The sequence below is a fragment of the Dicentrarchus labrax genome, unplaced genomic scaffold (genome assembly GCF_905237075.1).
Source record: "Dicentrarchus labrax unplaced genomic scaffold, dlabrax2021, whole genome shotgun sequence".
NCBI classification, from domain to species: Eukaryota; Metazoa; Chordata; class Actinopteri; family Moronidae; genus Dicentrarchus; species Dicentrarchus labrax.
In genome coordinates this window covers 25,224,828-25,238,685 of record NW_026136722.1, presented here as the reverse complement: position 1 = coordinate 25,238,685, position 13,858 = coordinate 25,224,828, and the positions used below count along the sequence as shown (strand labels likewise).

Sequence of the window (13,858 nt, the reverse complement as noted above, 5' to 3'; positions counted from 1 at the left end):
AAGCCTATACTGTCCAAATCAGCCAAGAAGTTGCTGAAATATTGTCCATATAGGCCAATATGCCATTTAAATCCTAATAATGCTAATTATGCTAATTGCCCAACATATGCAAGTTAGCATCGGGCAGTTTCTGTATGCTGGGCACCCATACTTAGTGTCGGCTGCTGATTCCTTTAAACAACTTGTTGAGTAAGCATGTTAGCATGCTGATGTTAATATTTAGCAAACACAGTGCCTAAACCTCACAGAGCTGCAAGTGTGTGTGGCTGCAGACTCTGAATCTTGTTATTCATCTTTAAAGTTTGTGAAGTACAGTGACAGACTGTCACATCATCACGTAACATGAGGAAGTGTACTGAAATACTGCAACAAAAATACGATTAAAATGAACTGTCACATGATGCTCAGAAAGGAAAGACGTTTCTATTCTACATACAAGTAAAACCACAGAACCACAGACAAAGTCTGTCAGCACATTCACATAGTCTCTTTCCTCTTTTAAACATACTTGACCTCAGCGCAGCCAGACTGGACTTTAGATCATTATTTTGGTAAGAATTCATCAGGATTAATCTGTCCTGTAGAAAATATTTTCTTTCTTCCCCATCCCACACCTACAGCAACCCATCTGAAGGTTTGATGGGCTTTCATGCGGTGGTACGCGGTGTAAAAAAGTATTCATTCAGATGGGCTTCTGGATGAGGGTCAATGATGAAAGGGGTCGAGGAGAGCAATGAAAGGGCTCGGTTGCATGGGGATGAGCAGACAAAAAGTGAGAGTCACGATGTGGCTGAAAGCGGATTAGGAACCCAAGGACCAAAGACTCAGGGTGTGGACACGTCTTGATGAGCTCACAGTTTTATTATTCCCTTGTGGTTCCTGTAATGGCGTAAGAAAAAGAAGAACTGGAAGTAATAACCCCAACACATGTCTTGATGGTAGGAGAAAACCAAAAAATCTGTGTGTGTGTGGGCGCACATCAAACTATTTAGTCCTCTCTAGGTCACCGTTCATATCAAATCTGTCTTTCAACGATGGCGGTTGCAGTTGACACAGGGATGGCGTAGAATAATTTCAACAGACACAGTGTGGCAGCAGTAAAGTCACATCCAGGGCTATTGCTCTCTGGTACATCAGCAAACTGGCGAGGTGAAGCAGCAGCAGATATGGAGCATTCTTTTGAAGCTTCCCCAGAGGGCTCGCGGTCGGGTGGAGTGACAGCAGCTGCAGTCCCCTTTCCAAGTGTTTTTCTGTGTTTTATTTTCAGTAAAACTTTAAAGCTAACAAAGTGGCAGGGAAGCGCAGCGCCAGGCCGCCAGCATTTGAATGGGAAAGGTTTGATTTACGTCACACGACACAATTGCCAATACACTTTTAGATAGCAGAATGTATTGCTTTCTCATAGGTTGAGTTTGATATATGTGGCTACCAGAATTTCCTTTTTTTTTTTTTACATGTTTGATGTTCAGTTACGCGGCCCATGGCACAGGTGATTTAGAATTACTGAGAGTGGCATTGTCTTGTTCCAGAACTTTAGTTATAGTAACTTCATAAAATCACCTGGGCCTTGGTATGAGCACTGGGATTTTGAAAGTTAGTTCTCCAGGGGTTTACTGTCCGAAAGAGCTGCTCGGACTATTTGAGCTGAGGGAGGAAACGCTTACACAGCAGACTAGAGTGACCTGCTTCAGACTATTTGCCTACTTTTATAGCTCCTCATACACGTGACCCAGTTCTTTGCACTTATTATATTCTGAACTATTATGGTATTTCTGTAGTCTCTGACAGTGTTTGCAGATTAGAGATTATTGTGTTTACTGTTGGTGGCAGTACCTCGCAGGTATTTTTCCTGGACATTATTGTCATCAGAGGATTTTAGCTGTGGTAGCGATGAGGCTCTATGGATGGCAATGTCAATCTGTCGATCAATTGGCCAGTAAATCTATCACTTTGGTCCAGACTGAAATATCTTCACAACTATTGGATGGATTGGATTGCCATGAAAACTGGCTGAAGTTTCCTGCAGTTCTACCGTGATGCTGACATTTGTGGCTTTTAGTGAAATGTCTCAACAACTATGTGATGGCTTGCTATAACATAACATTCATGTTCACCTCAGCATATTAGCATGCATCTTGCTCAAAGCACTGCTGTGCCTAACTAAAAAAGGAATCCTACATTAACTGTCAGGTGATGCTCAGAAGGGAAATTGAGCTGAAGTTTAAGTTTCAATTTCACATACAAGTTAAACCACAGACAAAGTCTATCAACATGTTCACATGCTCTCTCTTCCTTTTTAAAAAAAAACGTATTTGACTTCAATGCAGCAGCCAGACGGCAGTTTGACTGGACTTCAATGTTGTTTGCAGGTCCTAATATTCTTCAAACCTTCAGAAACAGGTAAGAGTTCTGTGTTGTTCCTTCCATGCACCAGCTCAAATATCTCTATTTTAAACTGCTCATTGTTAAATTATTATTTGTTATTGTTGTTTGTGGTTAAGAGGACAGGGACCCAAGCAACAAAATTCTGCCTCAAAGCAGATTTAAAATTTCAGGGAAATGGTATGCGGCAAACTGGTTATGTTAGTGGATGAAAGGAAGACGGTAAACTTGGATGAGGACGGTAGAGAATACCGCCAACAATAACCGTAAATGGCGGTCCAAATAAATAAAATGTTTTAACTTTTTGCCTTTCTCCATGATGTTATTTAAAGTCAAATGTTACATAGCTCCCTCACACAAGGATAAAACATGGACACAATAATAGTTATAAATTACATAAAATAATATTCACAAAATAATTTTATTTCATTTATTCCATTATTTGTAAAAAAAAAGTACGACATCACATACGAGGAAGGTGCTGTTCCATGTGATTGCAGCATTTGCTCCACAATGTAATCTTGTTTTCGCAGTAAGATTACTTATTAGCACAGTAAAGTCTTATCCAGCCAGATAAGAAAATCACACAATCTTTTGGAACCTCTTGGACTTTGTAGAGCAAAATACAGTTTCCTGGTGTCTTGGGAAAAAAATACGACCATATGGTTTTACAGTATTGAGATGAATTAAGAAAAGTTTCTCTTTTTCCACTCATTGAAAAAATTGCCACAGCTGAGTTCATTTACTCTAATCATCTCTGGCGGGTTACATTTTTGCCGAAATAAAAGCAAGATGTTGCGCCACCCACACGCAGGTAGGCAGTGTGAACAAGCCGTTAGTTCCAGATGGTAGTGCAGGGTTATAAATGGTTTTCAATGAAGACTGGGAAGGGATTCCTGCTGATGCACCACACCACTTGTCCTACTTGTAATAAACATGAAGAGCTCAGCCTCTTACCCCTCACTCACAAAATGAGTTCATTAACCCTAATTGTATTTATCATTTATTGTAAATTGAGGGATAGGTTTATGTCTGCAGGACACCCAGTGAGGGGGGCATACAAAGCTATTTGACTGTCCAACAAGCAGTTCTGATATGAGTTCTGTATGCTACAACCTTAAGGCTCTCAACGTTCTTGAATGGTCAAGCCAAATCCCAGACTTGAACCCGAGAGACAATCTGAAACATGAAGATGGCCGACTGACTTACGTTAGGTCGAATGGGAGAAACTTCCCAAATCCATGCAAGCAACACTTGTGGACTTATCTTGGCTTACTTATGAAAACCATTGTTAATAGCAACACCAATGGCCATGTGGCAATGTTACTATCTGCAATGTTCCTATATTTTATTTTGGCCACTGACTCCATGCTACTGACTAACCCGGTGCAGCAGATCAACGCTGGGAGTCTGGATGAAGCTATTTTGCTATGTTAGCTTGCTAGCAAATGATCAGTTTTAGCAAGCTAGTGTTAGCCAGTTAAAACCACAATATCACAATATATTTCACCAGCTTTGCAGTAATGTTAGCTTTGACTTTGTGTTGACTGACTCTGTAGACATTCCTAGACTCCATTTAGAAGCTAACGTTAGCTAGTGTTGCACACTGTGGAAACTGTAGGGAAGCAGGGAAAGAAGGCACTTGGGAGCACACATAAACGTCACATCAGTGCATCTCTACATAGAAATACATATTAAAAGAAAGTTGGGGATGGTATAATTATTGTCCTATAACCCTTTCACTCGTTGGAAATAAAAAGTGATTAATAAATTAAAATAATACCTAATACTTCAGAATCTTTAACACTTGAAGCCATAACTACTAAGAAGGTGCTTCTAAAAAGTAGTCCTACTAAATACAGGGTTGGATTACGGAATGTTTCAGTTTTTGATTGTTGACAAATTTGCGAAATCTTCTAAAAATTTGTTTTTAATTTGTCATTATGGGTTGTTGTGAGTAGAATAAATTGCCAAGAAAGTGAAACTAATCAATTATGAAAGGTATTTAGAACCTAATGAACAGAACAAAATGTCTTCGCAGATGTCACTTTGGTGAACAATGTCAAAGGTGCGCCTCTTTAACACTCTGGAGGACTTGAAAGAAGATGATTTCAAGAAGTTCAAGTGGCACCTCTGCAGTAACCCCAAGGGCATCAAAGTGTGCCGTCTGGAGAAAGCAGACAGGCAGGACACAGTGGATGTGATGGTGCAGACCTATGGCTTTTCTGAAGCTCTGAAAGTGGCCCACGAGGTTTTAGAGAAGCTCAAAATGAGAGATCTGGCACAGAATTTGCCATGTAAAGGTATGTTTTTTTTAATATAATATAATCTTAGATTGTGTCTTATTCTTTTAAAATGCCTTTCTCAGTCAGCCTGAAGACTTTCAAAGAATATAACTTCTTTATGGACACTGATACTATTTTTTATGTTACTTTATTCTACACAGATGTGACATTGCAAGTATCAGAGCCTCTGCAGCCAATCACCTATTACCAACAAAAGCTACAATCAAACCTCCAGGACAAGTTTATGTGTGCACAAGAAGGGTGGACTAAAAAGAAGGATGAGCAACCACTGGATGATATCTACACAGAGGTGTACATAACAGTGGGGGGCGAAGTACACATCAGCCAACAGCATGAGGTCATGCAAATTGAGATGGCAGGAAAGCAAGCAGGAACAGAGAAACCAATTAAACCCAGTGACATGTTCAAACCTCCTTCTGGGAAATACAGAGCCATAAGAACAGTGCTGACCAGTGGAATCGCAGGAATTGGCAAAACGTTTCTAGTGCGCAAGTTTGTGTTGGACTGGGTTGAAGGGAGAGCCAATAAAGATGTGGATCTTATATTCCCTTTTACCTTCCGTCAGCTGAATTTACTGAAGGGGAAAAAGTTTTGTTTGGCAGAGCTCATTCACACCTGTATCAGAGAGACCAAAGACATCAAGAACGAGGCTCTCAATGACATCTTCAAAAAATTACAGGCATCAGGAAACACCAACTTTGACAAGAGTGAATTCAAACTTCTGTTTGTTTTGGATGGACTGGACGAGAGCCATCTTCAACTAGAATGCTCCACCAATGAAAAACCAGAAGTTGACTTTGATGTGACAACGTCAGACTCAGTGGACGTGCTGCTGACAAACCTCATCAGGAAAAATCTGCTTCCCTCTGCTCGCCTCTGGATAACCACTCGACCAACAGCAGCCAGTCAGATTCATTCGGACTTTATTGACATCATGACAGAGGTGAGAGGGTTCACCGATCCACAGAAGGAGGGGTACTTCAGGAAGAGATTCAGAGAGGAGGAGCAGGCTAGCAGAATCATCTCTCACATCAAGTCATCACGAAGCATCCACATCATGTGCCACATCCCAGTCTTCTGCTGGATCACTGCGACCGTACTGGAGGATGTGTTGAAGACCAGTGAGGGAAGAGAACTGCCCACGACCCTGACTGAGATGTACACAGAATTCTTGGTGTTCCAGATTGATCAGGCAAAAAGTAATTTTAAAAACGACAATTGTATTCAGCACTTTCAGTCATTAGCAAAATTAGCTTTTCATCAACTGGAAAAAGGCAACCTGATCTTCTATGAGAAAGACCTCAAAGAAAGTGGCATTGAAGTCAGTGGAGCCTCAATGTACTCAGGAGTGTTCACAGAGATCTTTAAAGAAGAGCATGGGAAGATGAAGGATGAGGACAAGATGTTCAGCTTTGTCCATCTGAGTGTTCAGGAGTTTCTGGCTGCTCTTCATGTGGAGATGTCACTCATCAATGGCAACAGAAATGTAATGTCTGAGCCGGAGGAAGCCTTCAAAAGACTGTGGCTACTTTTCACCCGAGCATCTACAACAGAGGTCCACAGGGTTGCTATCGACAAAGCCTTGCAGAGTCCAAATGGACACCTGGACTTGTTCCTCCGCTTCCTCCTGGGTCTTTCAGTGCAGACAAAACACACTCTTCTACGAGGCCTTCTGACAAAGAAAAGAAGCAGCTCAGAGACCAGTAAGGAAACAGCTGAGTACATCAAGAAGAAGATCAACAAGAATCCTTCTCCAGAGAGAATCATCAATCTCTTCCACTGTCTGAATGAGCTGAATCATCATTCTCTAGAAAAGGAGATCCAACAGTATCTGCATTCAGGGAGTCTCTCCGCCGTCAAACTCTCTCCTGCTCATTGGTCAGCTTTGGCCTTCATCTTACTGTCATCAGAAAAAGACCTGGATGTGTTCGATCTGAAGAAATACTCCGCTTCAGAGGATGCTCTTCTGAAGCTGCTGCCAGTGGTCAAAGCCTCCAACAGAGCTCTGTAGGTGCTCAGATAAAACAATCCAAATATGCAAGGTGGTCCTAAAAGAGATTCTTAAGGGTTTGGTGTGCTTCAAATGAACTAGTTCCTACTAGCGTTTATGACTGTTTGCGATTGTCCACATTCAAAGATGGGATAAAAAACCTACCATCCTAAAGAGTGTCTACATGACATGATGAATCATACACTGATCAGCCATCACATTGTGATCCAACAGACGAGCTACTGCAGCTCAAACTGCTGAGAAAGTTAATGCTGGTTCTGATAGAAAGGTGTCAGAACACACAGTGCATCACAGTTTGTTGCTATGGGGCTGCAGAACATTCTGACCACCAGGGTGCCCAGCTGGTCACTATGTTATTGCTGATCGGTGTATAAATGGAGATAACAGCACATACTGTACTTTACCCCTGCTGATCAACAATCTAGCTAGCACTTTGTTTGAAGCATACTGATTCCTTTAGTTGATTATTAGTCATAGGATTTGCTCCACTGATTGATTTGTTGATTTAATTGAAAAATATCTGCTACATTTATCTTTACCTCTTAATATAAATTCAGCAGTGCACAGTAATCTCTTAGTATCTAGTGCTTAGTAAAAAACCAACAGCTATATTTGAACTTAATTGTGAGACCTGAAATGCAGTTATAACTGGTTAATTACCATTGTTGGTTCACAGTAAAAACAAAAAAAACGAATTCTCTCGACCAAGATCAAAATCCATTTGATGACATAGTGACCAAAATATTAAAAATGTGCTGCTTTTGCACTGTGGAAAAACAGAATTTATCAGTACGTCCATATCTTTATTTCTTCTTCAGGCTACGTGGCTGTAACCTGTCAGGGAGAAGCTGTGAAGTTCTGGCACCAGTACTCAGCTCCCAGTCTTCCAGTCTGAGAGAGTTGGACCTGAGTTTCAACAACCTGCAGGATTCAGGAGTGAAGCTGCTCTGTGCTGGACTCGAGAGTCCACACTGTAGACTGGAGGCTCTCAGGTCAGAATTATAAAGGGATAACACTGATGTTTCTGCATGACTTTTAAGGCCCTACTTTAAATGTGGAAGCTGTATAATGCTGCATTTATGCTGTGTGCTGTACAAGCTGAAGCTGCTGAAGAAAGATAACTCTGAAATTAGGGATTTCACCAAGTACTTGACAAGTTGAGCAATCGAGTAGCTGACTGCTAAAACCACTAATTTAGTTTAGAGTTTTTCAGGCTTCCATAACGGAATTGTGCTGTAGGAGCATCCTCCTTTTTGAATGAAATAAATATTAAAATGTGATTTGTAATATGATTTATGGCTGACTGAAATTGTCTTTCAGGCTGACTGGCTGTAAAGTGTCATGGGGAAGCTGTGAAGCTCTGGCCACAATTCTCAGCTCCCAGTCCTCTAATCTGAGAGAGCTCGACCTGAGTAACAACGATCTGCAGGATTCAGGAGTGAAGCTACTCTCTTCTGGACTGGAGAGTCCACACTGTACACTGGACACTCTCAGGCCAGTATTCAATCTGTTGTTTGTGGCCTGGTTGAGGTTTGTTTTACTTTTTGACAACGGCACCTAGCAGAGAGCCTAGGATTCAAGCATTGGTGAGCAGTGTTGATTACCCAAGAGGCAGAAATTAATAATAATAATACCCAATAAAAATATGTGGTAAAATAGTAAAACTAACAACATAAAAACAAGGCCTTGTGTAAAAGAGATCAAAGATATTAACAGTCCGGTGTGTAGGATTTAGTGACATCTAGTGGTAAAATTGCAGACTGCAACCAACTGAATAGAACTGAAGCGAAACTATGGTGGCCGTGAAACTCCCTTTCTAAAACCAGTGTTTGTCCGTTCTGGGCTACTGTAGAAACATGGCGGTTCAGCATGGTGGACCCGTTCCCTCTGTAGATAAAAACTAACTCTACGGAAACTAAAACACAATGACTCTTATGATTATACACTAATGAAAACATACCTATGAATATTATATTCCATTCAAATGGTACACACTGGACCTTTATAACAAGATAAAAAAAACAATAAATACAAAGTAAAAATAAAAAAAATAAATAAAAAGGTGAAGACAGCACATGGTCCTCACTTGATCCGCAGCAGCTGTTGTCCCCCTCCTGGGACCTTACTGCCAGCTGTCCTCCTGTCTTTTAACTTGGCTCCACCCCTTAATTGCCTGTCCCAGAATTCAACACAATACAGGACATGCAAGAACTTAAACTTATGCAAAAGGCCAAAGCACTGCTTGTTTACTTGCCCACCGTGATTTTGAATTATTGCAAATAACTTCAAATCTGTGAACCAAAAGTCGGTTTTTACAAAACCAGGACGAAAACCTCCTCATTCAACACAAAACAAATTATCATTGTGGCAAAACCTGTGTGTGTGTGTGTGTGTGTGTGTGTGTGTGTGTGTCTGCAGGCTGTCAGGCTGTCAGGTCTCAAAGGAAGGCTGTGCTGCTCTGGCCTTGGCTCTGAGCTCCAACCCCTCCTATCTGAGGGAGCTGGACCTGAGCTACAATCATCCAGGAGACTCTGGGAGGAAGCTGCTATCTGCTGGACTCAAGAATCCACAGTGGGGACTGAGCACCCTCAGGTATGAACAGACACACTCTCCACCAGCACCACTGACAACAGTAAAGAGCAGCATGTAATAACACTGCTTAAACATCATTGCTGCCCTACACTTTGCTCCTTAGAGATGTGGTATCCTAAAGATAGTGTGCTTAACCTAAAACCTAAGACAGAGATTCTATTAGTTGGCCCCAAAACCAAAAGGGATGGGCTACGTAAAAGACAAAGACACCAAGGTGGCATTTTTTCATCTCCGAAACATTGCAGAGGTACTGCCAATCCTGACCCAACAAGTAGACTAGACTATTGCAGTGCACCTTTCACTGTTCTTTGTAAAAACTCCACTGAGAGGCAACAACCCAAAGTTCTGCTGCTAGACTGCTATCAAAAACAAAGAAGAGAGAACACATCACAGTCCTTCTACAAGCATATAAAGCTCTGAGCTTAGGATCTGCTTGTATCACAATCCTGCTGCTTGTTCCTTCCGAACCCTTACCTCCTCTGCTGCTGGCCCTTAGACACCTAAAACCCCACCAGAAAAGAAAACTGGAGATGCAGCTATGTTCCCAAACTGTGGAAGAGTCTGCCCAAAGATAAAATCTCTTAACCTAGCCCCTAAAGGCCCTTTGCTGTTTTATGCCTTTTTCATTTAGTTGAATATGCCTTTAAATGTGTTTTTATTAGTTGATCTATCAACACTTGTGTCCTTACCTGCCTGCTTTTTACTTGATTGTAGTTTTGTATTATTTTTTTAAATAAAGCACTTTGAGCTGGATGCTTTTCATGAAAGGTGCTATACCAAAGAGGATTATTATTATTACTATTTTCAATAAAACCATGTGATGTATAATATAATTTTGTTGGTTTTTTTTGGTATATAAAATGTGGGAAATTATTGCTAAAATACTTTGCTTCTTCTTTTTGGCCGCTCCAGCCATCGTAACTACCTGAATAGACCCACTTCAAAATCCAAACGGCGGCCAGCCACTGACCGCTACCTTACCTTAGGTTTACTCTGACTTTGTTTCTTCCTCTAGGGTGGATGACTGTGGAGAGCAGAGGCTGAAACCTGGTGTCAGGAAGTGTGAGTGCTCACTTTTTTCCCCCTGAGAACAATAAATAATGACTATGTCATAAGATGTTTGTAGAAAATGTGAATATCCTGATGAAAATGAGTGTAGTCTCTGTCACACTCAGCATTCCCAGGTTGGATTCATATGATGGTGAGGGGGCGCCACAGAACGTACTGATGCTACCACTGGAACATTTTCTAATTCTACACAGTGTCGTTCAAGCTGTGTATAAAAAGCTTCAGTATCTGCATTTAATCCAGATCCAAGGTCCAGAATGATGGGTCAATAAAGGTCCAGTGTGTAACAGTAATTATAATATTCATAAGTTTGTTTTCATCGGTGTACAACCGCCTGAATATTGCATTACCTTAAAAGAACTGCTAGTTGCCACTAAATCCTACACACTGGACCTTTAATATCATTATATAGTCATTGTTAATAAACCAACAAAAAAAGAAGTGTTTGTGATTTTGTACTTGTTCTCAGATGCCTGTGAACTCACACTGGACCCAAACACCGTAAACAGAAACCTCAAGCTGTCTAACAACAACAGGAAGGCGACCTGGGTGGACGAGGAGCAGTTATATCCTGATCACCCAGAGAGATTCTCCCACAGCTACCAGCTGCTGTGTAGCAATGGTCTGACTGGTCGCTGTTACTGGGAGGTGAATTGGAACGGAGACGCCGTTATATCGGTGGCGTACAGAGGCATCAACAGGAGAGGAGATGGCGACGACGGCAGGTTTGGAAAGAACGTGCAATCCTGGAGCCTGGAGTGCTCCGAAGTTAACTGCTACTCCGTTTGCCACGATAACAAAAGAACAGACATCGTTCTTCCCCACACCTTGTTTCACAGAGTAGCAGTGTATCTGGACTGGCCTGCTGGAATTCTGTCCTTCTACAGAGTCACCTTAGACAAGCACATCCATCTCCACACCTTCACTACCACTTTCACTGAACCCCTCTACCCTGGGTTTGGGTTGTGGTTCCTCTGCGGGTTTCCTTCCTCAGTGGCTCTGTGTGAGCTGTAAATGAAATATCATTTCCATTTCCATTTCCAGATAACGTCGCTATCTAGAAAGTAAATGTTGTTGCAGGGTGATTAAAAATCGTATTTGACAAATTTATAATTCACTTTCCAAATCAAACCTACGCCCGTGGCTGCTGTTGACAAACTGGTTTAATCTGCACAGGCCTTCTCAAACACTGGTTTAATGGAAGCAGAATCTGAGTGGACTTTTTTTTTTTTTTTTTTTTACTGTTAATGAAGTTATGTTGAAAATGTGGAAGGAAAAAGGCCACAAGGCAGCACTCTGCCTTGTGCACACAAACTAGAGTTATTGTGTTAAAAAGCAAACGTATGGACTGGAATTTAAAGTATTCTGTGAACACCAAGATTAAACTAACCTCAGCCAGTACTGAAGAAGTATTCTGATCCTTTGTTTAATGGCATAATATGTGCAATTTCTGCATTAAGATGTCTTAAAAAAAAAAAACTAGATCTCTGTTATATATTTTATTGAGTTGTAAACTGTGTTGAAACCCAGAGAAATATGTCATTTTACTCAAGGTATGTTTCATTCGGTCGCCTGTCAGTGCCATAATGTCTACTCCCTGTACTTCCGGGGAAATACATGACCGAGGAAGAGTGGTGAATAACTTAAAATGTGGGGCTTTTTTGGCTTTAATCGCTAGGACTGCTAAAGATGGACAGAAAAGGAGAGAGAGTCAGACTCAGACCTACAGCTGCTGCAGCAAGGACTCAGCCTTGGTACATGAGCTACCGGAACGCTTCACGTGAATAAAAATTTGATAATATTTTGTTATTTGTTATTTCTGTACATAAATGTAGAATCTAAGACTAAACCCAGTTTGAACCATTGGAAGAGTGGGTTACAACTCTTGAGTATGTGTTTTTGGGACTTTTATTGCCTTTTTTTTGTCAGACATGTAGCAAAGGTTGGAATCAAACTTGAAAAAGACAAGAAAAGCTTTAAGTTCTTTTAATTACTAGATATGTTTAGGTTAATTTGAAATGGCCCCTATTTTTTTCCTTTTCAGATATGATTATTTGCTGGATGTATTTTTACTTTAATTGCTTTCTGTCAGTTTTATATTTGGTTTTTGCTCAACCTGAAACAGAAGATTGTTGTTGAACAAGACATGGAAATGTACTTTTTTGTCATATTCTCCAAAAAGAAATACATTCTTTGATAGATTACCTCGTCAGTGAACATGATTTCTGCCATTCCCGTTAGATAGATTCATCTGCATCTACAAATGGTGTTTGTTTAAAATGAAGGCAAAAATTCCCATGATCCCACGTCACTACACGTCATCAAACTACGTCTATTGTTAAAGGACCAGTGTGTAGGATTTAGTGGCATCTAGTGGCGAAGTTGCAGATTGCAACTAAGTGAACACATGATCTGGGAATGAGAACGAGCAGTGAATAAATACAGTAAGAAAGGTGGCTGGGGAGCTCAAGAAAAATGCTTTCACGCCTGTAGTTCAGTTCATTTGCTCTAGGCAGAGGATAAAAAATGATAACATGGTTGCATTTTACTTCTGGGCCAGTTCATGTTCATACTAGCTTTTTACAAACACATCCTCAGAAATGTACAGAACGCTTCCTTGTGGTTAAAAATAATCTATCTACTAAATGATTGTATTGTTTCTACTGACCCATGCTTATGCCATTTATAATATCGCTTCCTAAACATTTCACGATCAGCAGATGGATTTATCAGTAGGTTAGCTTTTCAAATTGCGCTAAAATTTCACATCTGTTATCATAAGATCCTGTCACTGGTTCGTTTCCGAACAAACCGCAACAAAAGTCCACTTGGCAGCAGACCAAGACCACTTCGATTGTTTGGTCCAAACTGGGATTCGATTTGCAGCTTTCACACCAGCCCAAAGGAACCATACCAACTGAGGACGGACAGAGTTTTGTTAACTGAAGCAGACAGGTTAGGTGTGAATGCACCCACCAGCTGAAACGTGTCCATAGCACAGAGCATCAGAAACTGTCAAACACTGAAAACTGGCTTTGAACGTCTGGTCAGATCGTGCCGACTTAGTCTTTGATCAGACAATTCCAGAAATTTGCCAACTTTAGTTAACTTTTGCTAAATGACAGATGGTACTGTAGAAAAACATGTTTGTATCTCTCAAAGTGAGGTACGACAAGAAGTTCTCCTTTTGGTATTGGTACAAAATCTCAAGCATTCAGTCTCTCCAGGATTTCAGACGTTACTTGCGATTTCTTTTTGGTATAACAAATAAGAAATTGAAAGCAACTTGTTCCAGTGAGATTAAAATTGCATTGTTTGGAGTATTCTGAGTAAGCTCTTCAAGTGAGTTTGGTGAGGTATGGCTCATGGGATTGATTGAATTTCTGTGACTGCAACTTCCTGGAGGGACTGATATTGTATCAGCACTAGTATTGGACAGGCACTGGAATGCTGTGATTCTGCCTGCAGTCAAACATCAGTCCCAATCAGTTCTGCCTCT

The 13,858-nt window shown here is 40.8% G+C and overlaps 1 protein-coding gene across 2 annotated transcripts; it reads left to right on the top strand.

Annotated features, from left to right (window-relative positions):
- Positions 1-2,247: 2,247 nt before the first annotated feature.
- Positions 2,248-12,563, top strand: LOC127356980 (NACHT, LRR and PYD domains-containing protein 12-like). 2 transcript variants are annotated; one of them, XM_051389093.1, is made up of 8 exons: positions 2,248-2,400; positions 4,424-4,685; positions 4,829-6,695; positions 7,518-7,691; positions 8,020-8,193; positions 9,118-9,291; positions 10,307-10,353; positions 10,802-12,563. In XM_051389093.1, the coding sequence occupies exons 2-8, from the start codon at positions 4,442-4,444 to the stop codon at positions 11,371-11,373; spliced, it is 3,252 nt and encodes a 1,083-aa protein (XP_051245053.1). In that variant the 5' UTR covers positions 2,248-2,400; positions 4,424-4,441; the 3' UTR covers positions 11,374-12,563. The 2 variants fall into 2 exon arrangements, with proteins under 2 accessions (XP_051245053.1, XP_051245054.1); XM_051389094.1 differs by having other exon boundaries at positions 2,249-2,400; positions 10,829-12,563.
- Positions 12,564-13,858: the final 1,295 nt, after the last annotated feature.

Coding starts and splice junctions, on each gene's coding strand:
- LOC127356980 (XM_051389093.1), top strand. CDS start 4,442: ATGTCAAAGGTGCGCCTCTTTAACACTCTGGAGGACTTGAAAGAAGAT. Junction 4,686..4,828: donor ACAGAATTTGCCATGTAAAG/GTATGTTTTTTT, acceptor TATTCTACACAG/ATGTGACATTGCAAGTATCA. Junction 8,194..9,117: donor TGTACACTGGACACTCTCAG/GCCAGTATTCAA, acceptor GTGTGTCTGCAG/GCTGTCAGGCTGTCAGGTCT.